Source organism: Thamnophis elegans, chromosome 2, assembly GCF_009769535.1.
Source record: "Thamnophis elegans isolate rThaEle1 chromosome 2, rThaEle1.pri, whole genome shotgun sequence".
NCBI classification, from domain to species: Eukaryota; Metazoa; Chordata; class Lepidosauria; order Squamata; family Colubridae; genus Thamnophis; species Thamnophis elegans.
Window position 1 is genome coordinate 169,402,724 of NC_045542.1, and position 26,588 is coordinate 169,429,311.

Here is a 26,588-nt window from a genome sequence, read left to right on the forward strand (position 1 = left end):
TATATATATATATATATATATATATATATATATATATATATATATATATATATATATATATATATAATCTAATATATAGTATATGTATACTAGTCTCCCTTTGTTTATTTATCAGCATAAATATAGCAGATGTAACAAAAAAGGCAACAGTAAAAAATGTTGGGTTTCTGTCTGGATGGACTCTTGTGACGAGCCTAATGACAGAGAGTGGAAGTGTGACCTTCCTCCCACACTTGGGCATACCGGGGGTTGTGACTTTAAGTATATATATATATATATATATATATATATATATATATATATATATATATATATATATATATATATATATATACATACATACATACATACATACATACATACACACACACACACATACATACATATATACATACATACATATATACATACACACACACACACATATACATACATACATACATACATATATATATACACATACATACATACATACATACATATGTAGGTCTTTGGTTGTTCGGGTTTTCTCCCGCGTAAAATTGGAGGTGTCTTGGCGACGTTTCGACAAAGTCTCATTCGTCATCTTCAGGTTTCATGCTTCCAGGAATTCCATATTGCTCCTTTTGCTCCTCATTTTCTCCAACCACATGTGAATTTTAGTCCAGTATCTTTTGGCTTCAATACAAGTCCACCACATGTGGTAATATGAGCCCAGTGTCTGATGACATTTCCAGAACTTTTCTGATTTATTCTTGGAAAGACCCCAAAATCTCTCCAGGTTCCAGCATGCAAGAAGGGCCTGAAGGGCTCCTCCTGGGAGTCCGGCCTAATTCAGAAGGAGGCCGATCCCATCTTCTCTCCTCTCTCCTCATGCTGGGCGTCTCCCCTGCAAAGAGGAGGGAGAAAGTATCCAAGGGTTAGTTGGATCAAGATAGTCAGAGCCTGAGAGGTGCCAGAGGATCAGAGTTTGGGGGCAGGAAGATACCTCCCCCGAGCCCTCTCCCCCAAATTCCTTACCTTCCAGTGTTTGAGGTGAATAGGAGAGGGAAGAGGGATTCCAAAAGCATCTTTACCCTCACTTGGTCCTTGGCCCCCAAAGCCCCCCCCCCCTCTCACCCATACGGCCCCCACTGAGACCACTCACCTGCAAGGGGGCTGCTATATAGTCCGGTTGCTCCCTGGATTGGAGAGACACAGAATGAATCAATGTTTGGATCCAACAATATAATCCAACAGGGAGAGTTTCCCTTCTCCTCTGCAGAATCAACCAGTGCAAGGAAAGCGGATTTTGTGACACCCAGCCGGCTTTCATGCCTAAGTAGAACTCAGAGTCTCTCCTGGTGCCCTCAGCACTAAGCCAAAGTGGATACAGTTATTATTATTCCACTAGAACCAGACTCAGAGGGACCCCAGGGAGGATGAATTGGGGGGGGCTTTTAAAAGTGGGGGGCTCTCCCTCTTTTCATCCCTTCATCCCCCCAATGTCTTGCAAAAGGAGAGAATGGCTCATACAGCAGCTACTCCCTCCAACTTACCCTGGTCTGAACTGCTGGATTCTTTGTCACTTGCTGGAAAAGAAAGAAAAAGGGGATGCGGGAGGATGTCTGTCTGTCTGTCCGTCTCTCTCTCCCTCCTTATAGGAAGCTCAGCTCTTTCTGACTCCAGCTGCCTCCCTCCCTTTCTCTTTCCCACACAATAAAAAATGCACAAATAACACGGAGAGAGTTTGGATCAAACTGCTTTGGTTAAAAGGCATTGGAAAGAATTATTAAAATTTATTATTTCTATCATAAAAAGCCAGAAGGCAGAGCTGGCCTAAAAAGCTACAGATGGATTCAAAGTTTATTTTTGTAACCAGTTGTGAGCCTTTGGGACAGGAGACCAAGAGGAGATCCAGCTGGCATCTCCCAAAGCTCCTTTTCCCTCAAAATGCCCCTTTTTCATCCCTAATTTTATGGAGCTTCTGACTCTCATTTGGCCAAGCCTTTCCTCTCGGCCTACTTGGGGAACAGAGCATGTCCTCAGTCAGAGGGACCTTCCACCACCTGTGTCTTCTCATCTTCTTAAAAGTTCCTTCTCCCAGATGTTTCTCCTAGAGGACTCCACTTCTACTAACAGCCTGGCTGTAATGAAAAGGGGGCCCAACTTCCCCAGCCTGGTTATTAGCATGAAGAGGAACACATACATACACACGTCCCTCTCAAATAATGGAGCCTCTGGTCCCTGCTCTAAGTTGGAGATTGCGTGTAAGGAAGACAAATCACTCACTTGGTGCTGCTCTGTAGTCATCTTGACATTTTTCTGCAAGAATAAAAATCAGTGAAAGCTCAAAAGAATCCACCAGAGATCATCCAAACTCTCCCTCTGTAGGAGGAAGAACTCCAGATGCTTCACTGTCACTTAGTCCCATCAACCAAGACAGAAAGATCTTCAAAATACAAATGCATCTCCTGATTTGCCCCAAGAGAAACCTGCTGCCTCCGAGATGGATGGAGGGGAATTGGGGGAAGCAGAAGGAGCAGCTGGGAGGGGAGGAAGGTTTCCATGGAAATCCTTCTCTGCTGCTCTCTGACCAAAGCCTTTGAAAGGGACAGAACTGGGATGCCTCTTCCCAACTCAGAAGGAGACAGGACTGGCCGAATCTCAGACTCAGCTGAATTGAGACTGGAGTCCAAGCGAGAGGCAGAGATCTCAGATGCTCCCGAAGAGGGCTGGGAAAACAGGACAGAAGGAAGCCCAGAAGAAGCTCCCCAAAGGGAGAGACTTGGGAGGAATCTCCCCATCTTTCTTCCGTCCCCCCCCTCCCCAAAAAAGATACTTACTGAAGAATACCCAGATCCCAGCAATCGTACACACCAGGACAAGAGCAACGCAGCCAATAATGAGCCCCAGGTTGGATTTTGAATTGGTTGGTTCTGAATTGGGAGAAAGAGCAGATCATTGAAGGAGAACCCCAAACAATCTTCCCAACCAGGGAAGAGACCTCAAGAAGTGAAAGCTGGAAATACCCCAAATTCAAAACTCCATGGGCTCATTTTTGGGTTCTTCTCAAGGTAACATGAAGGCGCCTTGCTATCCGTTGTTAGAGGACGTGTCCTCAGGATGCTGCCTTCTTCTCACACCAGTCCAGCATGAAGGCAACTGAATTCATCTTTGGCTTTTCCACTCAAAAACAGTCCTTTGCCACCTTCTGATTCATAGCAGCTTCCAAAACAAAAACTTCTCCAACACAATAAAACAAACATTTGTTAAACAAAAACATTTTTGTTCTTTTTATAGGCTGCCCCAATAAGTCATGACTCTGAGTGGAATTGAGTAGCTCTGTATGTTTTTTACTTCAGTTTCAGTGTTTGCATTTTATTATTGGAAGTAAAATAGGGAATTTCATCAGGATCGGCCAAGTATTAGGATGGGATTCTGTCTTTTCCATCACCCAAAGTCAGTTCTACGGTCTGGTCCCTGCAGCTTCACCTGCCTCAAACACTGGAGGGACCAATGGATGAAAGCTCAGCTATGCTCACATCTGGACACAGCTGGGGTCAGATTTCTCTGCCACCACCCTTCAGCCTGCCAGAGAGCCCAGCCTTCCCCTCCCTGCAGCCTCTCACCCTTCAGCTCCAAGTCCAGAGGCTCCTGCAGGCCATCGTGCTCCACGTGGCACCGATAGCGGCTCCTCTCTTTGGGGTCGATCCGGATGCTGAGCCAGTAGTGATAGGTCCCATCCGCGTTGGGGGCCACAAACCCATGGAAGGTCTCTTCCAGCCATTCTTCCCCATCCCTCCTCCAGGAGGCATCAATGTCCCTGGGGTAGAAGCCATCCACACGGCAGATATGAGTCTCCATCTCATCCTCCACCTCCGTACGGCTGCTCACTGTCACCTTTGGGGTCTCTGCAGAAACGGCACCCCCAGAATTAACTCTGAGCCCCTCCAGAGCCTGGAAGGTGGATGGGAAACTTGGAGGGCAGGAAAATCTCACACCACTTAGTTTTAACCCAAAGATTCACATTCCACACTTGCAGCCTCTCCAAGAGTTTTAGGAAATTATCCAGATCTGGAAAAGGCTCAACCAGAAGAACTCCTGATTTTGAGTCCTTCCCAGGGACTCAGCCTGAAAAACCTCCGGAAGCCAATTGAGTCTCCAAGGAAATTCCTCTCTGGCTGCTTTGAACTTTGAGTGATCTTGGGCTGCTCCCTTCAGGGGAGGGAAAGTGGAGATGGTCTTTTAAGGTCCCCTTTCAAGACAACAACCACACAGAAGATTCTCTCTACTTTTTGCCTCCTCTTCTGCTCTCCTGAATCTGAGGCTGCTCCAGGCATCTTTCCAAGGGATACAACCTCAATTTGAAGAGGAAGAGAGATCAAAGGGAATCTCACATGGATCAATTGGGAAAAGAGATTTTGTCTCTGAAAGGAGGGGGGGGGCAGAGAGAGATTGATGCCAATGGAAGAGAGAGAGGGTCCTCCCCAGGCAGGAAGCGGCTGTGGGCAATCTTCAGTGGGGGGGGGATTCTCCCATTGATCCTATTCCATCCAGCTTGTCCTGGAGGGATGAAGGACCCCAGGAGGGAGGGGTAGACCTAGGGGTGAGGGGGGGTCTACATGCAAGAGGGGCTGGAAGAGGAGGAGGGGGATTCCCACCAGGGCAAACAGGCTAAAGACCAGGGACTCAAAGGGGCTGAATGTGTACAAGAGATCCAGCCTTAAAGGAGGAAAGTCCAACCTGGATCCAGATGCTCACCTGTCCTCAGCAGCGTCTCCTTCCCATAGGACAGGTACTTCTCCAGCCACTCAAGGCAGATTTCCTCCAGGTAGGACTTCCAGTACTGATTTTGTGGTGAAAGAGCGTCCCATTTCCTCTTGGTGATCTGGGCCTGGGGATCGGGAGCCACCCAGGTGAGGGTCTCCTTGTCAAAGGTGATGAAGGTCCTCCCTTCGTAGCCAAACTGCACAAACCCTCTTTTGCTCTTGTCTTGCTGGAGCTCACAGCCATACATCAGCTGCCATGTGTGAAGGCCTGAAAGACAGACAGGGGGATGGTTTGGGGAGTCCTGAAGATAGACAGAGACCCCCTCCCTGCAGTGACCTTGACACAGGCACTGACACCCCCATTTCCTCCCAAGCATTCAAGGGAAAGAAATCCCCATCAGCAATTGCCCTTTTCCCTTCCCTCCACCAGCATCCCTGCATTTCCCCCCCAGGATGGAGCCCCTGAAGCTCCCCAGGAAAAGGGAATCTGGAAAAGCCAGCAGAGGATCCCAAGGGAGATGGAGAAAAGAAGGAGTCGCAAAGAAGCGGAAGGACGGAGACCCTTCCGTCTTTCCTTCTGCCATTCCTCCGCAGGGGAGACTCTTGTGGGGGCGGGGAGGAAGGGATCCCAGAGAGGGAACAGTTGCCTGAACCTGCAGCTGCAAAGAGGGAATGAGAATCTTGTGCCTCAAAAAGGATCTGCTCGATCTGGAAAATGCTTGCAGGGATCCCTGTGACCATAAATCATGCTCTGTGTTCACAAATAGCACCAAGTCACAAGGGCTGGTTCCCACTTTGGGCTAACCAGAAACAAACCATGGTTTAGTGTAATGTGGGAATGAAGTCTTGAAGGGCCCCAAAGGAATATTTCCCTCGGCAACAGCAGCAAGTGGCCCAGTCTGGAGACCCAAAGGGTTATTGACCTTTGAAATAAAGCTTGAAGCTTACAGGCTCTGCAAGGCCCTGGAGAAGATATTTCAACTTCAAGTGAAGAGATTCTTGGATTGAAAAGAAAACCAAAAGGAAATCCTGAATTGTTTCTACTCCTGTGTGGGCTTGAGAGGGAGGAAGGACGCCAGGAAATCTCAAATCTAAGGGAAAACCACCTGGAAGTAGAGTTGAACTAAACTGACCAGTCCTCTCCTTTCCTCTCCGAGACGGAAGATGGCTGCTCGAACGAAACGCTTGAGTTTTGTAAAAAGAGAGGAGCAGAATTGAGCGGGACGGAGCCCCTAGAAACCCAAAGGGAGAAGTCCTCCATGGAGGGGATTGAACAGACAGCCCAGGGATGCAATTTCGGCTGGAGGGGGGTTGCGTAAACACCCCCCAGGCACCTGGAACGCGCCGAATCTTTCCTTTTCATCCTGGTTTGTGGCGCGACGGCTTGAAGATCAGCTGTAGAGCGGTTTGTAGACCAGCTGTGGGGCGGCTTGTTTTGCGCTTGATAGGGGCGATAGCGGCGGCAGTGGCATCTAGCACCCAGGGAGTTAAGCCTGGGCGAGAAGAACTGGAGAGGACCCGAGAACGGTGGTTATCAGAGAGCCCCCCCCCCCCCTCCGAGACACTACGGACGCTACAGACGGCTCAAGTAAGCTTTTTAAGCCGAAGAACTGCTGCGGGTTGGTTTGAGACCTGGGAGACCTGGGAGTCGGTGAGGAAGAAACATATGAGCAGCTCCCCCTCCCCCTTGACAGCACGGGTGGCACGAACAGCGCGAGGAGCGTTTGGTAGCCATCCGGAACGGCCTTCCCCCCCAGTCGAATGGGGACGGCACGAGGGTGGTTTGAGACCCCTTGTGCCTGGACTGTGCTTGGACTGTACTGGACGCTGGGCGGTGTGCTACACGAGGCACTTTTTGCCTTGCCTAAGGAAGGGGTGGTTGCCTTGCCTAAGGAAGGGGTGGTCGGGACTGGACGGCAGGTTTTGTTGCCGCCGTTTCAGTTTCCCAGGCCACCTCTCCCCCCCACCCGATGGCGGCGCCTTATCTTATCATCGGTTGCCTGCAACATCATTTGCTAACACCCGCCCGGTTTGCAGAACCTTTGGGGATTAACTTGGATTGTTATGAACTTGGACTCTCCCTAGTGGCTATCATTTTAACATCATTACCATCAGCTGCAGAGCCATCTGTTGAGAGCCACTTGCAATTTTTATTTAAAAGCTGCGCATTATTCTTTTTTTCTTCTTTTAAAAATTCTTTCTTTTCTTCTCTCTTCTTCCTTCTGCCTTGGTATGGGATATGTATGTGTTATGTTTGTTTGAGGGAATGCTCCCACTTTTTATTGCAATTATTGTTGTACCTTTTTGTTTTAATTATTACGTGGGGATTGTTTGTGTGAGTGAATGAATATGTCTGACTCGGAGGGCCTGCGGGGGAATGCGGGGGTCATCGGGGTGGTTGGGGGGGGTACTGCCACGGGAGTGGGTCGGAGCATTGCGGTCATTACAGGGAGAGGCAGATATGGCGGGGACTTTAGGGCTGGCCATTACCGGGGAAGGAGGGTTCGCTACATTACAGAGATCCCTCCTTCCGGCCAGGTCTGTTATTCACAAGGCTCCCCTCGTCCGGGACTTAATCTTTGACGAGAGGGCAGACCTGGCATGTATTACTGAAACCTGGCTGGGCACAGAAGGAGGAGTCCCCCTTGTAGAGATGTGCCCAGAAGGATTTCAGGTGCTTCATCAGCCGAGAGCCCAGGGAAGGGGTGGCGGTGTGGCTATTGTTATCCGGGAGTCTCTAGTACCTCGTAGGGTCCCTGCTCCGGAGCTTGTCGGGTGTGAGTCCCTGCTGGTAAAGTTGGACCTCAAGGGTCAAGTGGGTCTGCTGCTAACGTACCTGCCTCCCAACTGGGTTGCAGCAGCCCTCCCCTCGTTCCTCGAGTCAGTAGAGTTGGCAAGAGTTCCTCGAGCTGGCAATTGAGTTCCCCAGGCTTATGGTTCTGGGGGACTTCAATTTGCCATCGCTTGGTGAACGCTCTGATGGGGCGCATGAGTTCATGGCTTCCATGGCAGCCATGGGCTTGACCCAGGTAATTCGGGGCCCAACCCACTCAGCGGGTCACATGCTCGACCTCGTATTTCTCTCAGAGCAGTGGATGTGTGATCTTGGTCTGAGGGGTAACGAGACCATACCCCTGTCGTGGTCAGACCATTGCCTACTGAGGCTTGACTTCCGGAGGCCAAACCCCCACCGTCGGGAGGAGGAACCAACCAAGTGGTTCCGCCCCAGGCGACTTATGGTCCCTTTGAGGTTCCAGACGGAGCTTGGGGCTATTCCTGATACTCTCGCCCACAGTTCGGCGGAGACTCTGGTTGCTGCCTGGTACTCGGCGGCATCGGAGTCTCTTGACCGGATTGCGCCACTACGGCCCCTTCGGGTCGGCAGATCCCGGAGACCCCCTTGGTTTACCGAGGAGCTCCGGGAGAAGAAGCGCCGGAGGAGACGCCTAGAGCACTTGTGGAGGTCCGATAAGTCTGAGTCGAACCGAGCACTTTTGACAACCTGCACCAAGGATTACATCAGGGCATTGAGGGCTGCTAAAAGAACACATATTGCCGCCTTGGTTGCGTCCGCCGAGTCACGCCCAGCCGCCCTGTTTAGGATTACCCGCTCCCTCCTTAATAGGAGGGATGCGGGAGACCCCCTACAGGGTAGAGCTGAGGACTATGCCCAGTTCTTGGCGGACAAAGTTGCTCGGTTTCGGTCGGACTTGGACTCCACCGCGGTAGATCCAGCCGAGACACAGGAGGATTACTTGGCAAACCATCTCTGGGTTGAGTTTCAGGATGTTGCCTCTGGGGATGTGGACAAGGCCATTCGAGCTGTGAGTGCCTCCACCTGTATTCTGGACCCGTGTCCCTCCTGGCTGGTTGCCAACAGCAGTGAGGTGACACGTGGCTGGATCCAGGCGGTCGTGACCGCCTCTTTTCGGGAGGGGCACTTCCCCGCCGCACTTAAAACGGCGGTGGTAAGACCCCTCCTGAAGAAACCATCCTTGGATCCAGCCATTTTAAACAACTATCGTCCTGTCTCCAACCTCCCCTTTGTTGGGAAGGTTGTTGAGAAGGTGGTGGCCTTCCAGCTTCAACGGGCCTTGGAGGAAGCTAGTTATCTTGACCCCTTCAAGTCCGGCTTCAGACCTGGTTACAGCACAGAAACCGCTTTGGTCGCATTGACCGATGATCTCTGGAGGGCCAGAGATGGAGGCCATGCGTCCATCCTGGTTCTCCTTGACCTCTCAGCAGCTTTCGATACCATCGACCATGGTATCCTTCTGCTACGACTCCGGGAGGTGGGGGTGGGAGGCACTGTCCTGCAGTGGTTCTCCTCCTACCTCTTGGACAGGTTGCAGTCGGTGTTGGTCGGGGGGCAGAGATCGTCCCTGAGGCCCCTAACATATGAGGTGCCGCAGGGTTCGGTCTTATCCCCCCTACTATTTAACATATACATGAAACCGCTGGGCGAGATCATTCGGAGGCACGGGATAAAATACCATCAATATGCGGACGATACGCAACTGTATCTGTCCGCCCCGTGCCAACTCAATGAAGCGGTGGACGTGATGAACCGGGGTCTTGAGGCCGTTAAGAACTGGATGAGTGCTAACAAACTGGTACTCAACCCAGACAAGACCGAGTGGCTGTTGTGTTTCCCTCCCAACAATTTGGCTAATATACCATCACTCAGGCTGGGGGGTCAAATTCTATACCCCTCATATAGGGTTGGTAACCTAGGAGTCCTCCTGGATCCACAGCTGACTTTTGACCATCATTTGTCGGCTGTGACCAGGGGGGCTTTTGCCCAGGTTCGCCTGGTGCGCCAGTTGCGACCCTACCTGGAACGGGAGGCTCTCGCAACAGTCACTCGAGCCCTTGTGATCTCTAGGCTGGAATACTGCAATGTGCTCTACATGGGGCTGCCCATGAAGTGCATCCGGCGACTGCAGTTAGTTCAGAATGCGGCCGTGCGAGTGATAGTGGGCGCACCGCGGTTCGCCCACATAACACCCATCCTCCGCGAGCTGCACTGGCTACCTGTTGATCTCCGGGTGCACTTCAGGGTGTTGATGACCACCTTCAAAGTACTCCATGGTAGTGGATCTGAGTACTTGAGAGACCGCCTTCTGCCGATTACCTCCCTTCGACCGATTAGATCGCACAGACTGGGCCTCCTCCGAATTCCATCCGCCAGTCAATGCCGACTGCCGACTACACGGAGGAGAGCCTTTTCTGTTGCAGCTCCGACCCTGTGGAACGACCTCCCTGTCGAGATACGCACCCTCACCACCGTCCAGGCCTTCCGCACAGCCCTTAAGACCTGGCTATCCCAACAGGCCTGGGGATAGGTTTCCAATTTCACCCCGCCCAAGTGTTGAGTGTTGAATGCAAGTTGTGTTTTTATCATTTTATTTTATTCACATATTGTTTGTTTTTGCATTTCACCCCCTTCCCTATGATTGTAAGCCGCCCTGAGTCCCCTCAGGGAAAAGGGCGGCCTATAAATTCTAATAAAATACTAAAAAAAAAAAAAAAACTACTACTCTCCACACCCAGGAATGACAGGTGAGGGGATCCTTTCTCTGCATCTTCTGCTCAGCCAGAGAACTTCCCTTTGGAGGAAGAGGAAGATCCTTGGGAGATCCAGTATGATCCTTCCCTCGAGAGGAGATTCCCTGATCTCCCCAAGGGAAAAATAGTTCAGGATTTGTGATTTGTGATTTTATTAATATTTGTAGGCCGCCCTTTTCCCTGAGGGGACTCAGGGCGGCTCACATAAAATCGGGAAGGGGAATACAGACATTAAGATAAGACATATAATAAAATAGTAGACAACATACATTCATCATTCGGGAGGGGAACTATCCTTGTCCCCAGGCCTGACGGGCGAGCCAGTTCTTCAAGGCTGTGCGGAAGGCCTGGACGGTGGCGAGGGTGCGAATCTCTACGGGGAGCTCGTTCCAAAGGGTCGGGGCTACTACTGAGAAGGCCCTCCTCCTTGTAGTTGCCAGCCGGCACTGGCTGGCCGATGGTATACGGAGGAGGCCTAATCTATGTGATCTTATTGGTCGCAGGGATGTAATTGGCAGAAGGCGGTCTCTCAAGTATCCAGATCCACTGCCATGTAGGGCTTTATGGGTGACTAATAGCACCTTGAAGCGCATCCGGAGATCGACAGGTAGCCAGCGCAGCTCGCGGAGGATAGGTGTTATGCGGGTGAACCGAGGTGCACCCACAATCACTCGCGCGGCTGCATTCTGTACTAGCTGAAGTCGCCGGATGCTCTTCAAGGGCAGCCCCATGTAGAGCACGTTGCAGTATTCCAGCCTAGAGGTCACAAGGGCCCGGGTGACTGTTGTGAGAGCCTCCCGATTCAGGTAGGGTCGCAACTGGCGCACCAGGCGAACCTGGGCGAATGCCCCCCTGGTCACAGCCATTAAATGGTGGTCAAACGATAGCTGTGAATCCAGGAGGACTCCCAAGTTGCGAACCCTCTCTGAGGGGTGTAAAATTTGACCCCCCAGCCTGAGTGATGGAATATTGGTCAAATCTCTGGGAGGGAAACACAACAGCCACTCGGTCTTTTCTGGGTTGAGCACGAGCTTGTTAACCCTCATCCAGTCCATAACAGCTTCGAGGCCGCGGTTCATCACGTCTGCCGCTTCATTGAGTTGGCACGGGGCGGACAGATACAGTTGAGTATCGTCCGCATATTGATGGTATCTAATCCCGTGCCTGCGAATGATCTCACCCAGCGGTTTCATGTAGATGTTAAATAGTAGGGGGGATAAGACCGAGCCCTGAGGCACCCCATAAGTTAGGGGCCTAGGGGACGATCTCTGCCCCCCCACTAACACCGACTGCGACCTGTCCGAGAGGTAGGAGGAGAACCACCGCAACACGGCGCCTCCCACTCCCACCTCCCGCAGTCGTCGCAGAAGGATACCATGGTCGATGGTATCGAAAGCCGCTGAGAGGTCGAGGAGAACCAGGATGGAGGAATGTCCTCCATCTCTGGCCCTCCAGAGATCATCGGTCAATGCGACCAAAGCGGTTTCTGTGCTGTAACCGGGTCTGAAGCCTGACTGGAAGGGGTCTAGATAGTTTGCTTCCTCCAAGGACCGCTGGAGCTGGAAGGCCACCACCTTCTCAACAACCTTCCCCAAAAAGGGGAGGTTGGAGACTGGACGATAATTATTAAGGATAGCTGGATCCAAAGATGGCTTCTTCAGGAGGGGTCTCACCACCGCCGCTTTCAGTGCGGCGGGGAAGTTCCCCTCCCGAAGTGAGGCGGTGACAACCGCCTGGATCCAGCCTCGTGTCACCTCACTGCAGTTAGAAACTAACCATGAGGGACACGGATCCAGTACACAGGTGGAGGTACTTACAGCCCTCATGGCCTTGTCCACATCCCCGGGGGTAACGTCTTGAAACAACCCAGAGTTGTTCAAATTGATCCTCCTGTGCCTCGGCTGGAGCTGCAGGGGTGGAGTCCAAGTCCGACCGAAACCGAGCAATTTTGTCCGCTAAGAATTGGGCATACTCTTCGGCTCTGCCCTGCAAGGGTTCCCCCGCTTCCCTTTTGTTCAGTAGGGAGCGGGTTATCCTAAACAGGGCGGCCGGGCGGGACTCAGCGGACGCAACCAAGGTGGCTATATGGGATCTTTTTGCAGCCCTAAGTGCCCTGGTGTATTCCTTGGTGCAGGTGGTTACCATTGCTCGGTTCGCTTCGGACTTATCGGACCTCCAACGGTGCTCTAGGCATCTCCTCCGGCGCTTCATCTCCCGGAGTTCCTCGGTGAACCAAGGAGGTCTCCGGGATCCGCCGCCTCGGAGGGGCCGCAGTGGCGCAATCCGGTCGAGGGTCTCCGATGCTGCCGAGTGCCACGCAGCAACCAGAGTCTCCACCGGACTGTGGGCGAAAGTGTCAGGAATAACCCCAAGCTCTGTCTGGAACCTTGACGGTTCCATAAGACGCCTGGGGCGGAACCACCTGGTCGGTTCCTCCTCCCTACAGTGGGGGTTTGGTCTCCGAAAGTCGAGCCTCAGTAGGCAGTGGTCTGACCACGACAGGGGTATGATGTCGTTCCCCCTCAGACCAAGATCACAAATCCACTGCTCCGAGAGAAATACAAGGTCAAGCATGTGTCCCGCCGAATGGGTTGGGCCTCGAATTACTTGGGTCAAGCCCATGGCTGTCATGGAAGCCATGAACTCCTGCGCCCCCTCCGAGTTTTCACCGAGCGACGGCAAATTAAAGTCCCCCAGGACCATCAACCTAGGGAACTCAACTGCCAGCTCGGCTACCGACTCGAGGAGCGAGGGGAGGGCTGCTGCAACGCTGTTGGGAGGCAGGTACGTTAACAGCAGACCCACTTGACCCTTGAGGTCCAACTTTAACAGCAAAGACTCACACCCGACAATCTCCGGAGCAGGGACCCTACGAGGAACTAACGACTCTCGGATAACAGCGGCCACACCCCCACCCCTTCCCTGGGCTCTCGGCTGATGTAGCACCTGAAATCCTTCTGGGCACAGTTCTACAAGGGGGACTCCTCCCTCTGGGCCCAGCCAGGTCTCAGTAATACATGCCAGGTCTGCCCTCTCGTCTAAAATTAAGTCCCGGACGAGAGGAGCTTTATGTACAACAGACCTGGCATTTAGCGACAACAGCCTGTCCAAGAAAAATCTCCTGCCATTCACAGGAAAGCACTAAATATTTGGCTGCAGTTTTCAACTTCTGAGAACAAATTCTGTCATTTCAGAAGCATCAAAAGCTAAGACAGAAACTGTCTTCTTTCCCTTAAAAATGAAATGTGTTCTTATCTCAGGTTTGGCACAGAATTGAATATTGGTGCAGCAAAAAGAAAGCACAGGGATCACATTGAAAAGGCAAGTTTCGTTGTTGATGTTTAGTGTAAGAATACTATTAATGCATCTCTACAGGTCTCCGCATGAAACAATTCTGGCCCATCTCTGAGCCTGGATGTTCAGGGGGTTTCCTGACATCTGAAAAATAGTTCAAGGGATCCTCCAGGTCAAAAGCCGAAGAAAGGATGCTTTTAGAGAGGCTAAAATATATTTATGTTTATAACTGCTGTGAAGTTATAAACTTTCCTCTCCCTCATTTTCTTTATGTTACTTTCTATTAGTTTTTATCTTTTTGTTGAAAAGCTTCAGTAAAAATCACATAGAAAATTTAAAAAGGTGTCAGGGATCATTAAAATACAATTGAAAACACAGGAGAGGCAAATGTCACACAGCCTCTCCATGAATCAAGGCAGAGCAACCACATCTGGAGTATTGGGAGCAGTTGTGGTCCAAAGGCCTCCGAAAGGAGAGGAGGGAGCCGAGGAAGCTCCAGAGGAGGCAACCCAGGCGATGGGAGGGGGGAGCAGCCTCCCTTGGAGGGAAGGTTGGGACCTTGGGGGCTCTTTAGGCTGGAAAGGAGGCTCCCCTCCCCTCCGGCCGCTCTCCTTCCTCCTTCCTCCACCAGGGGGAGCCCTCTGGGCCCAGCTCTAATTCCCTCGGAGGCCAGTAGGGGGCCTGGAGGGATCTGGGTGGATCCTGGGGGATCAGGGGCAGGACTGGCAGAGCTCTGGGATCTGCCTGGAGGGGGGAGGGGGGAGGAGAGGGGTGGCTGCACCTCCTTGGGAGGAAAGGAGGGGAAATGCGGGATGTTTGTGGAGAAGGTTTTCCTCAGCCAAAAGGAGCCTTTAGCTACATACACATTTCCTTCCATCCCTTTTCCGAAATGAGGTTCCTTGGAGGCGAATCTTCTCCCCCCAAAGGTGGCAGAAGAAGGGGGGTTATGTTGAAGAAAGAGCCTCCCCCCAATCCAGGGCAGCCCCTCCAAGAGGGCAGGGCAGGAGTTCAGCCTGAGGGACCAAGGAGGGGAAGCCAGGAAGGCTCTGAGGGACTCAGGAAGGGCCCCAAATGGAGGCTTCTTCCTCTCCTGTCTTTCCCCCTCAAGACCATCGGGAGGATCCTGGACCTCTGATCCCCCCCCCAAGAGCCCCCACCCCATTTGGGCCTCCCAGCCTCTCCTTCCAACTGGAGCATGAGGAGAAGCTCCTGGTGTTTGGGCCCCCCTCATTGCCCCCAAAAATCGGGAGAAGGAAAGGAAAGTCTCCCCAGGTGGGTCTGCACCAGATCCCTCATTTCTCTGGGGTGGAAACAGAGAGAAGAAAGAGCAGCTACTTCCCCCAGGATCTCCTTAGGATCCACCTTCCTCCTTTTTGGGGGCGGGGGAGAGGCCTGTGATCCCCTTCCTCCCCCACAGCAGGAGATCCACCCAGGACCCTCCAACTGTCATGGGGGGAGGGGAGATTTCGGTCTCTTTTGACCTCAGTTTATATCAACATCCGGAAAGAGAGTTGGAGAAATTGAAAGACATTTCCATTAACTGCAATTGGCAGAAATCATCAGCAATGGAGACAAGGACAATCTTATATTGATTAAAGAAAATAAACATATAAAAAAGGCTTTTTAAAAGGTGTGGAAGGAGCCTTTCCCTTTGAAGGCACCCCCCTTTCTTCCCCCTCTGGTTCCTGGGGAGGGGATTATGGGGCCGGAGGAGCCACCCGACCCATCACTCACCTTCGCTCTGATTGTAGCGTCTCCTCAGCTTCTCCAGGTTTCCTCTGATCATCTCCTCAGAGTCACGTGATATCTGTGTCTCTCTGTCCCAGTACTGGGGATCCTCCTTCCCTACCTTCTCCATCCAGGAGACTCGAGGCTGCTTCCTCCGGCTGTGGCTGTCGTAGTGAACGAAGAGCTGATCATCCACGTACCCAACAGCGACAAAGTGGGGCTGCTGTCCCTGACTGGGGTCCCAGATGGTGGTGTAGAAATACTTCAGGGAGTGGGAGGAGGCGCCTGGAAGGGAGCCAGAAGATATGAGTTAGGGGGCTTCAGTCAAGGACCCGGATCCCATGGAGGCTCCCATCTGAGGCTCTGCAGAGAAAGAAGGAAGAAGAGGAGGAAGAAGAAAGCTGGGGAAGGAGGAGGAAGGGGGGAAAGGAAGGGGGAGATGGGGGGACAGGAGGCAGGAGGGGAAATGAGGGGGCGACTGAGAGGGAAAGAAGCTTCTTGGGGGCCTGAAGGGTTGGAGGGCAGGGAAGGTGGGGGGTGAGAGAGAAGGGGAAGGTCGGGTCCCCCAAACTTCACCTGCCCCAATTGTGTCCTCCCCACTTCCAGCAAAGCCTCCCTCAAACCCCCTTCTGGATTGCTCAGTCTCTGCCCCAAGGAGGCTGCAGTGGCCCCACAGGTAAAAGGTTCGAGATTCATTTTATTTATATGCCGCCCTATTCCCAGCGGGACTCAGGGCGGCGCACAAACCCAAAGGAGGGGAAGGGAAACACAAAAACTACAACAAAAAGTACAGGGCATTTAAAACAACCAACAGCCACACGATTCGAGAGGGGAAGGGAACTCATCGACCCCAGGCCTGCCGACACAGCCAGGTTTTAACGGCTTTTCGGAAGCCCTGGAGAGAGGTGAAGGTCCGAATCTCTGCGGGGAGCTCGTTCCAAAGGGCCGGAGCCGCCACAGAGAAGGCCCTCCCCCGGATAGTGGCCAGATGAAATTGGCTAGTAGACGGAACCCGGAGGAGGCCTAATCTGTGTGATCTAATGGGTCTTTGGGAAGTAATTGGCAGCAGGCGGTCTCTCAAATACACAAGTCCAATACCATGAAGAGCTTTATAAGTGACGGCTAGCACCTTGAAGCGTATCCGGAGACCAATCGGTAACCAGTGCAGCTCGCGGAGGATAGGTGTAACGTGGGTGTACCGAGGTGCACCCACAATCGCTCGCGCGGCTGCATTCTGGATGAGCTGAAGAGGGGATTCCACCCCCAGAAGCTCAAAAGCAGCAGGAAACCCCACCTGGTCACCCCAACTTTCCATTTATATCACTGGGGGCCAAAGTGGCTGGTGAAAAGCTGCAGATGTTATAAAATGGGAGGGGGGGAATCTGGGTGAGACCAGAGGCCAATGTGAACCCTCACCCTAACCTCAATATGGGGAGGCAAAGAGGGCAGAGAAGGGAGCAGCAATGAAGTCACGTAGCCTCCCAAATCTTCCTCCTGTCCCTCTCCCACCGCCCTGAAAAATCCCCCCCCCTCCCAGAGTTCAGCCATCTGAGCAGGAATCGGCCTTGAACCCAGGACTCTGAGGGGCTCCCCCTCCTTCCACAGGGAATCTCACTGAGATCTACTGAGGCTTGACTTTCGGAGACCAAACCTCCACTGTAGGGAGGAGGAACCGACCAGGTGGTTCCGCCCCAGGCGACTTATGGACCCCATGAGGTTCCAGACGGAGCTTGGGGTTATTCCTGATACCCTCGCCCACAGTCCGGTGGAGACTCTGGTTGCTGCTTGGAACTCAGCGGCGACGGAGTCTCTTGACCGGATTGCGCCACTACGGCCACTCCGAGGCAGTGGATCCAGGAGGCCTCCTTGGTTTACCGAGGAACTCCGGGAGAGGAAGCGCCAGAAGAGACGCCTAGAGCACCTATGGAGGTCCAACAAATCCGAATCGAGCCGAGCACTTCTAACATCGTGCATCAAGGAATACATCAGGGCAATTAGGACGGCAAAAAGAGCTTATATTGCCACCTTGATCGCCTCCGCTGAGTCGTGCCCAGCAGCCCTGTTTAGGATAACCCGTTCCCTCCTAAATAGGAGGGTTACGGAGGACCCCCTGCAGGGTAAGGCTGAGGACTACGTCCAGTTCTTAGCGGACAAAGTTGCTTGGTTTCGGTCGGAGTTGGACTCCGATTCTGCAGATCCAGCCGAGGCACAAGGGGATAATCTGGTAGACCACCCCTGGGTTGAGTTTCAGGATGTTGCCCCTGGGGACGTGGACAAGGCCATGAGAGCTGTGAGTGCCTCCACATGTGTACTGGACCCGTGCCCCTCCTGGCTGGTTGCTAACAGCAGGGAGGTGACACGGGGCTGGATCCAGGCGGTTGTTACTGCCTCCCTTTGGGAGGGGGTCTTTCCCCCGCACTTAAATCGGCGGTGGTGAGACCCCTCCTGAAGAAACCATCTTTGGATCCAGCCGTTCTTAACAATTATCGTCCAGTCTCCAACCTCCCCTTTGTGGGGAAGGTTGTTGAGAAGGTGGTGGCCTTTCAGCTCCAGCGGTCCTTGGAGGAAGCTAGCTATCTTGACCCATTCCAGTCTGGCTTCAGGCCTGGCTACAGCACAGAAACCGCTTTGGTCGCATTGACCGATGACCTCTGGAGAGCCAGGGATGGAGGCTATGCCTCCATCCTGGTTCTCCTTGACCTCTCAGCGGCTTTCGATACCATCGACCATGGTATCCTTCTGCGACGACTGCGGGAGGTGGGGGTGGGAGGCACTGTTTTGCGGTGGTTCTCCTCTTACCTCTCGGACAGGTCGCAGTCAGTGTTAGTTGGAGGGCAGAGATCGACTCCTAGGCCCCTAACATATGGGGTGCTGCAGGGTTCGGTCCTGTCCCCCCTACTTTTCAACATCTACATGAAACCGCTGGGCGAGATCATTCGGCGGCACGGGATAAAATACCACCAGTATGCGGACGATACCCAGTTGTATCTGTCCGCCCCGTGCCAACTCAATGAAGCGGTGGAAGTGATGAACCAGGGACTTGAAGCTGTTAGTGACTGGATGAGGGCTAACAAACTCGTGCTCAACCCAGATAAGACCGAGTGGCTGTTGTGTTTCCCTCCCACCAATTTGACTAGTATTCCATCTCTCAGGCTGGGGGGTCAAACACTACGCCCCTCAGACAGGGTCCGCAACTTGGGAGTCCTCCTGGACCCACAGCTGACTTTCGAACATCACTTGTCAGCTGTGACCAGGGGGGCATTTGCCCAGGTTCGCCTGGTCCACCAGTTGCGCCCCTACCTGAACCGGGAGGCTCTCACAACAGTCACTCGTGCCCTTGTGACCTCTAGGCTAGAATACTGCAATGTGCTCTACATGGGGCTGCCCTTGAAGAGTATTCGGCGACTTCAGCTAGTCCAGAATGCGGCCGCGCGAGCGATTGTGGGTGCACCTCGTTTCACCCACATAACACCTATCCTCCGCGAGCTGCACTGCCTACCTGTCGATCTCCGGGTGCGCTTCAAGGTGCTACTTGCCACCCATAAAGCTCTCCATGGTAGTGGATCTGGATACTTGAGAGACCGCCTACTGCCAATTACCTCCACACGACCTATTAGATCTCACCGGTTAGGCCTCCTCCGAGTTCCATCTGCCGGTCAATGTCGACTGGCAACTACGCGGAGGAGAGCCTTCTCGGTGGCAGCTCCGACCCTGTGGAACGATCTCCCCGTGGAAATTCGTACCCTCACCACCCTCCAGACCTTCCGCACAGCCCTCAGAACCTGGCTATCCCGTCAGGCCTGGGGTTAAGACTACAACCCGCCTGAATAGTATGAATGTTGTGTTTTAATTATGTATTTGTCTTATATGTTAAAAGTTTGTCTCCCCCCCCCCTTCTTAAGTTGTAAGCCGCCCTGAGTCCCCCCAGGGAAAAGGGCGGCATATAAATAAACTTTAAATTCTAAAATTCTAAATTATCCCAAGATTTCTTCATCTCAGCAACCCAGTTAGGGCCCCGGAACCATCATTCCCGGAGGCTTTTCCTCTGAATCTCCCCCTTCACTTTCCCCAGAAGCTGCTCTGACCCTCGTCCTCCTCTGGGGCTCATCCTGCACTTTGTCAGCCCAAAGAAAGGCAGAAATGCCCCTCAGCCTCCTCGGGAGGGGATGGGGATCCTGCTCTCCAACCCTTCACAGGATCAGAGACTCCCAACGTAAAGGCCTAAATCAGAGTTTCTCAGCCATTTGGACTTCAATTCCCAGAATTCCCCTCATTCCCAAAAATCCATGGGCCTCTCCACCCTGCCCCCACCCCACTGTCCCCACTGAGGCTACTTGAGTTCCTGCTGAGACCAACCATGTGGGGTGGGGGGTTCAGCTGGGAAGAGACTCTAAGGCTGCCCACTGAACAGAAAAACAACAATTTCTAACCAGGTTACAAGAATAAAAAGAAAATAAAAGGAATAAAATGCAGCTGGGAAATCTGTTAAACTAGAAAATCCCCAAGGCCCCTTTTTGGTCACCATTCTGAAGTGAAACCATTTTCAAAAATTCTATGCATAATACTTTGAAATATATTGTGCATAGAAAGAATAGTTTGAAATGTTTTACTTCAATTTATTCTGTGTGGATTCTTTTTTTAAATTGTCTTAGACTATTTAAAAAAAGATTCTATCTAAAATACAAAATACCAGCTGCAGTTACTCACTTAAGAACTGTGGCAAGAAAGGTGGTATAATGGGCTTAGTGACCAAAGTTACAATGGCATTGAAAAAAGTGACTGATGACCATTTTTCACATTTAGCGACCATTTTCACACTTAGCGACCGTTGCAGCATCCTCATGGTCATGTGATCAAAATTTGAATGTTTGGCAACAGTTACAATTTATATTTGTAAATTGTAGGTATGTTGAAATAAAAAAATATTACAATACTATTTTTGCATTGTATGAAAATTTTTGTTGCTCCGTATAAAATTTTTAATCAAGCCCCCCTCCCCCCCCCCGGGATCAAAGGTGTCCCTCTTTACCAATCTGAAAATCTGGTCACCTTAACTATGGGAGGTGGGGGTGGGGGGTTCAGCTGGGAAGAGACTCTAAGGCTGCCCACTGAACAGAAAAACAACTACTTCTAACCAGGTTACAAGAATAAAAAGAAGATAAAATGAATAAAATGCAGCTGGAAAATCTGTTAAACTGGAAAATCCCCAAGGCCCCTTTTTGGTCTCCATTCTGAAAGCTCTTCAGATGAGAAATTCTTTCACCAAAGATTTGAAAGATCATTTTCAGGATCCTTCATGGGACTTATTTGGGCAGAACCTGGGTCTCCATGGAAAAGGGCAGGACCTCCAAAGCCCCGAGAAATAAACACAGGGAGTCCTCGGCTTATGACCATTTTTGAGCCCAGATCTTTTGTTGCTAAGTGAGACATTTGTTAAGTGAGTTTTGCTCCATTTTACAAATTTTCTTGCCATAGTTGTTAAATGAATCCTTGCAGTTGTTAAATTAATAACCTGGTTGTTACGTGAATCTTGCTTCTCCATTAACTTTGTTTGTCAGAACATTGCAAAAGGGGGTCATGTGATATGGGGAGACTGCAACCGTCATAAGTATGAATCAGTTGCCAAGCATTCAAATCTCAGTCATGTGACAATGAGGATGCTAAAATGGTCATAAGTCTGAAAAAATTGTCATTCTGTCACTATTTTCAATGACATTCAACTTTGAACAGTCACTAAATGAACTGTTTTAAGTAGAGGACTGCCTGTAGTCCCACTGCCCATTCCCTCCAGTATGGCCTCCCAGTCCTTCCCAGTCCAAGGCAAAGGCCTGGGCCTCCCCCTTCCTGCTTCTCCCCACAATCCTGGAGGCTTCTCAGAGCTTTTGGGGAAAGGGAGCCCCAGATCCACTTCCTGCTCTGGGGAGATTTCAGGATCCAAAGGGATCAGAGCTTTTCTCCAACAGAAGGAGGGGGGATCGGACTCTCCGTGATCCAGAACCCTTGTTTCTTTCCCTTGTGGGGCTGAGCAGTGAGGAAGCCTGAAGTCTGCCTGAGAGGAGAAACGTCTGAATGGAACTCGGGTTGGACGTCCTCACAGTCAAGAAACCCCTTCATGTCAGTTTGGGCCTGTCTGTCTCCAAGCAAGCCCTTCATTTCATGCTCCCCATCCAGAGGTTCTTCTCTTCTTCTGCCTCCAACCAGCCTCTTTAATCCTTAAGATCCGGACAGATTTTCTTTCTGTCTTTTGAAAAGCTGCTCCATTCATAGGGTAGTTTCTCAGAGCAAACAGCCAGGAACCCCCCCAAGGCCCCTTCCTGATTCCTAAGGAATAATAGGTACAATTTAAATATTTTGGATTCTGCAAACTGACCCATGCTGAGAGCTCCTGAAATGGAAGGAGGAGGATTTTGGGTAGAAACATCCCTGCCTGTCCTAGAGAAAAGCTCTGGGGATTTTGGGGTTTAGGACGGAGGAGAAAGTGAACATAATAAAGGCGGATCTTTAGAAACCTTATTCAAAGGAGCCTTTCTCTCTTCTTCTGCTGCATCCACAGGGCAGCCTTATCTCAAAGGTTCAGTGTCGGCGTTGGCCAAAACACCGAACCGATTCCAGAAACAATCCGGGTTCCTCCAGCACCAGAAGCCACCAAGAGCCACCCGGCCCCCCTCAAAAGCTCGGGAGATCTCATAAGGCGATGGGGGGAGCGAAGGGAGCAGCAATGATGCCATTTGGTCCACCTGGATCTTCCTCCTGCCCCCCACCCCGCTGGGAAATTCCCCCTCCCGTCCCAGAGCTCAGTCATCCAAACAGGAATTGGCTTTGAACCCAGAGCTCAGTGGGGCTCCCCCTCATACCTTGAGCCAAGGTGGCCCAGTGGTTAGAATGCAGCATTGCAGGCTAATTCCGTCCTCAGAGTTCGATTCTGACTGGCTCAAAATCGATTCAGGCTTCCGTCCTTCCAAGGTCAGTAAAATGAGGACCCAGATTGTTGGGGACAAGATGCTCACTCTGCAAACCACTTAGAGAGGGCTGTAAAAGCACTGTGAAGCGGTATACAGGTCGTCCTCTTTTTACAACAGTTCATTTAGTGACTATTTGAAGTTACAAGGGCACTGGAAAAAGTAATTTATGACAATTTTTCACACTTACAACCATTGTAGCATTCCCCCATTGTCACATGATCAAAATTCAGACACTTGACAAATGGTTCATATTTATGACGGTTGCAGTCATGTGTGGCCATGTTTTGCAACCTTCTGATGAGCAAAAACAATGGGGAAGCCAGATTCACTTACAAACCTTGTTACTAATTTAATGACTGCAGTGAAATGGTCATAAAATGGGTCTGGTGAAAACTCTGATGGGGCGCAGGAGTTCATGGCTTCCATGACAGCCATGGGCTTGACCCAAGTAATTCGAGGCCCAACCCATTCAGCGGGACACATGCTTGACCTTGTATTTCTCTCGGAGCAGTGGATTTGTGATCTTGGTCTGAGGGGGAGCGACATCATACCCCTGTCGTGGTCAGACCACTGCCTACTGAGGCTCGACTTCCGGAGGCCAAACCCCCACTGTAGGGAGGAGGAACCGACCAGGTGGTTCCGCCCCAGGCGCCTTATGGAGCCGTCAAGGTTCCAGACAGAGCTTGGGGTTATTCCTGACACTCTCGCCCACAGTCCGGTGGAGACTCTGGCTGCTGCGTGGCACTCGGCAGCGTCGGAGGCCCTCGACCGGATTGCGCCACTGCGGCTCCTCCGAGGCAGCGGATCCCGGAGACCCCCTTGGTTTACCGAGGAACTCCGGGAGATGAAGCGCCGGAGGAGATGCCTAGAGCACCGTTGGAGGTCCGATAAGTCCGAATCGAACCGAGCAATGGTAAACACCTGCACCAGGGAATACACCAGGGCACTTAGGGCAGCAAAAAGATCCCACATAGCCACCCTGGTTGCATCCGCTGAGTCCCGTCCAGCCGCCCTGTTTAGGATAACCCGCTCCCTATTGAACAAAAGGGAGGCGGGGGAACCCTTGCAGGGCAGAGCTGAAGAGTATGCCCAATTCTTAGCGGACAAAATTGCTCGGTTTCGGTCGGACTTGGACTCCACCCCCGCAGTTCCAGCCGAGGCACAGGGGGACCAAGTAGAACAGCTCTGGGTTGAGTTTCAGGACGTTACCCCCGGGGATGTGGACAAGGCCATGAGAGCTGTAAGTACCTCCACCTGTGTTCTGGATCCGTGTCCCTCATGGCTGGTTACGAACTGCAGTGAGGTGACACGAGGCTGGATCCAGGCGGTTGTAACCGCCTCCCTTCGGGAGGGGAACTTCCCCGCCGCACTGAAAGCGGTGGTGGTGAGACCCCTCCTGAAGAAACCATCCTTGGATCCAGCTGTTCTTAATAGCTATCGCCCAGTCTCCAACCTTCCCTTCTTGGGGAAGGTTGTTGAGAAGGTGGTGGCCTTCCAGCTCCAACGGTCCTTGGAGGAAGCAAACTACCTAGACCCCTTCCAGTCAGGCTTCAGACCCGGTTACAGCACAGAAACCGCTTTGGTCGCATTGATTGATGATCTCTGGAGAGCCAGAGATGAAGGACATTCCTCCATCCTGGTCCTCCTTGACCTCTCAGCGGCTTTCGATACCATCGACCATGGTATCCTTCTGCGACGACTGCGGGAGGTGGGAGTGGGAGGCACCGTACTACGGTGGTTCTCCTCCTACCTCTCGGACAGGTCGCAGTCGGTGTTAGTGGGGGGGCAGAGATCGTCCCCTAGGCCCCTAAATTATGGGGTGCCTCAGGGTTCGGTCTTATCCCCCCTACTATTCAACATCTACATGAAACCGCTGGGAGAGATCATCCGCAGGCACGGGATTAGATACCATCAATATGCGGACGATACTCAATTGTATCTGTCCGCCCCGTGCCAACTCAATGAAGCGGTAGACGTGATGAGCCGGGGCCTTGAGGCCGTTATGGACTGGATGAGGGTTAACAAGCTTGTGCTCAACCCAGAAAAGACCGAGTGGCTGTTGTGTTTTCCTCCCAAAGATTTGACTAATATTCCACCACTCAGGCTGGGGGGTCAAATTTTACACCCCTCAGAGAGGGTTCGCAACTTGGGAGTCCTCCTGGATCCACAGCTGTCATTTGACCACCACCTAACGGCTGTGACCAGGGGGGCATTCGCCCAGGTTCGCCTGGTGCGCCAGTTGCGACCCTACCTGAATCGGGAGGCTCTCACAACAGTCACTCGGGCCCTTGTGATCTCTAGGCTGGAATACTGCAATGTGCTCTACATGGGGCTGCCCTTGAAGAGCATCCGGCGACTTCAGCTAGTGCAGAACGCAGCCGCGCGAGTGATTGCGGGTGCACCTCGATTCACCCGCATAACACCTATCCTCCGCGAGCTGCGCTGGCTGCCTGTCGATCTCCGGATGCGCTTCAAGGTGCTATTAATCACCCATAAAGCCCTACATGGCAGTGGATCTGGATACTTGAGAGACCGCCTTCTGCCAATTACATCCCTGCGACCAATAAGATCTCATAGATTAGGCCTCCTCCGTATCCCATCGGCCAGCCAGTGTCGGCTGGCAACTACAAGGAGGAGGGCCTTCTCAGCAGTAGCCCCGACCCTTTGGAACGAGCTCCCCGTGGAGATTCGTACCCTCTCCACCGTACAAGCCTTCCACATAGCCTTGAAGAACTGGCTCGCCCGTCAGGCCTGGGGATAAGGATAGTTACCCCTCCCGAATGATGAATGTATGTTGCCTACTATTTTATTATATGTTTCTATCTTGATGTCTGTATTCCCCCTTCCCGGTTTTATGTGAGCCGCCCTGAGTCCCCTCAGGGAAAAGGGCGGCCTACAAATACTAATAAAACTCTAAACTCTAAAACTCTAAACTCAAAATTCACATAATAAATGTCTCCCTTAGCAACATAAATTCTGGGTCAATTGTGACTTCAACTCCCAGAATTCCCCTCATCCCAGAATCCCATGGGGCCTCCCCTCCCTGCCCCCACCCCCTGCCCCCACTGAGGCTTCTTGGGGGTTCCTGCTGAGACCAATCATGTTGGGGCGGCTCAGCTGGGATTGTCTCCCTAAATTCAGTCTCTGTGAGGAGGGTCCTGTCGCCTTTAAACCCTCTGGGGAATCCAAGATAAACATACAAAATGATTTCAGTTTCTGACATGCAAAGTCCTGATCGAGGAACATCAAAGGTTTTTAGCGGGGGAGGGGGGGGAGAAAACCCGGAAGGAGGAATCTTTAGGAAGATGATTTAAGAAGCGCTTCTCTCCAGACTCTCATCCTGCTGCATTCACAGGACAATCTGAGCCCGGATCTCTCCACTGCAGCAGCCTCTGCGAAGACACGGAACCGATTCCAGAAACAAGTCGGGTCCTCCCAGCACCAGAAGCCCCCAAAAGCCACGAATCCCAGCTAAAGGCAGGGAAGATGGCCCACGTGGAGGGGTTGGGCGAAGGGAGCCAGGAAGTTTGTGAACTGACCTGATCACCTGCAAACGCTGCTTTCCGACAATCTCCGTTTTGGGGGAGGGAAAGAACTGAGCTTGGGGGCGCCCAGATAGACTTGACTGAGATCAGGAGGGGCCACCCTTGTCCTGCTCCCAGAGGGGCTCTCCTGGGGAAGTGGGGGGGGGGGGAGAGGCAGCAGAGTCCCATCCAGGCTTTGTGACCTAATCTCAAAAAGAAAAAGGGGCTGAAAAAGGCCCCAAAGGGACTCACCAATGCAGCTCTCATGGAGGGAGACCCCCAGCAGCACCAGGAGCCAGAGGGGCGCAGAGCTCACGGCCATCTTAGCCGCGATCCTCAACCAGCCTCCCCGCTCTCGAAGTTGCAGGCAAATGGAGACTCACTCCGGGCGATCAACAATGCAACAATCCAGAAGAAGCCGGCGATTGGCCAAGGTCAACCAATTGAAAAAAAAGTACCCTCCTGTTGTCGTCATTGTTGCTGGGCGGACGTCCAGGCGTAACCGGTGAGAGAGGAGGGAAAGGAAAAGCGAAAGTTCCACCAGGAAATCCCCTTCCAGGCATTGCGCCTCGTGGGGGAGGGGCGGAACTGGGGGGAGGGGAAAAGCGGGAGCCTTTTCTGGGCCTGGGGGGAGGGGAGACCCCGCACAGCCCCTCGCAGTGGGAGATCAGGTGGAGATGCCAAAAAAGACAGCGAAGTCTTGGGCTGCATCAACAGAGGGAGAAGATCAAGAGAAGCCGAGAAATGATCATTCCGGTTTATCCTGCAGAAGTGAGGCCACC

At 52.1% G+C, this 26,588-nt stretch overlaps 1 protein-coding gene across 1 annotated transcript; it reads right to left on the bottom strand.

Moving 5' to 3' along the window:
* Nucleotides 1–496: 496 nt before the first annotated feature.
* LOC116503397 (H-2 class I histocompatibility antigen, Q9 alpha chain-like) lies at nucleotides 497–26,212 on the bottom strand. Its single transcript, XM_032209798.1, has 9 exons — nucleotides 26,059–26,212; nucleotides 15,327–15,605; nucleotides 4,723–4,998; nucleotides 3,591–3,872; nucleotides 2,805–2,897; nucleotides 2,251–2,283; nucleotides 1,518–1,550; nucleotides 1,127–1,160; nucleotides 497–868 (listed from the first exon to the last, which is right to left on the bottom strand). Exons 1-8 carry the CDS (start codon nucleotides 26,126–26,128, stop codon nucleotides 1,141–1,143), a joined length of 1,086 nt encoding a protein of 361 aa, XP_032065689.1. The 5' UTR covers nucleotides 26,129–26,212; the 3' UTR covers nucleotides 497–868; nucleotides 1,127–1,140.
* Between the last annotated feature and the right edge of the window lie 376 nt (nucleotides 26,213–26,588).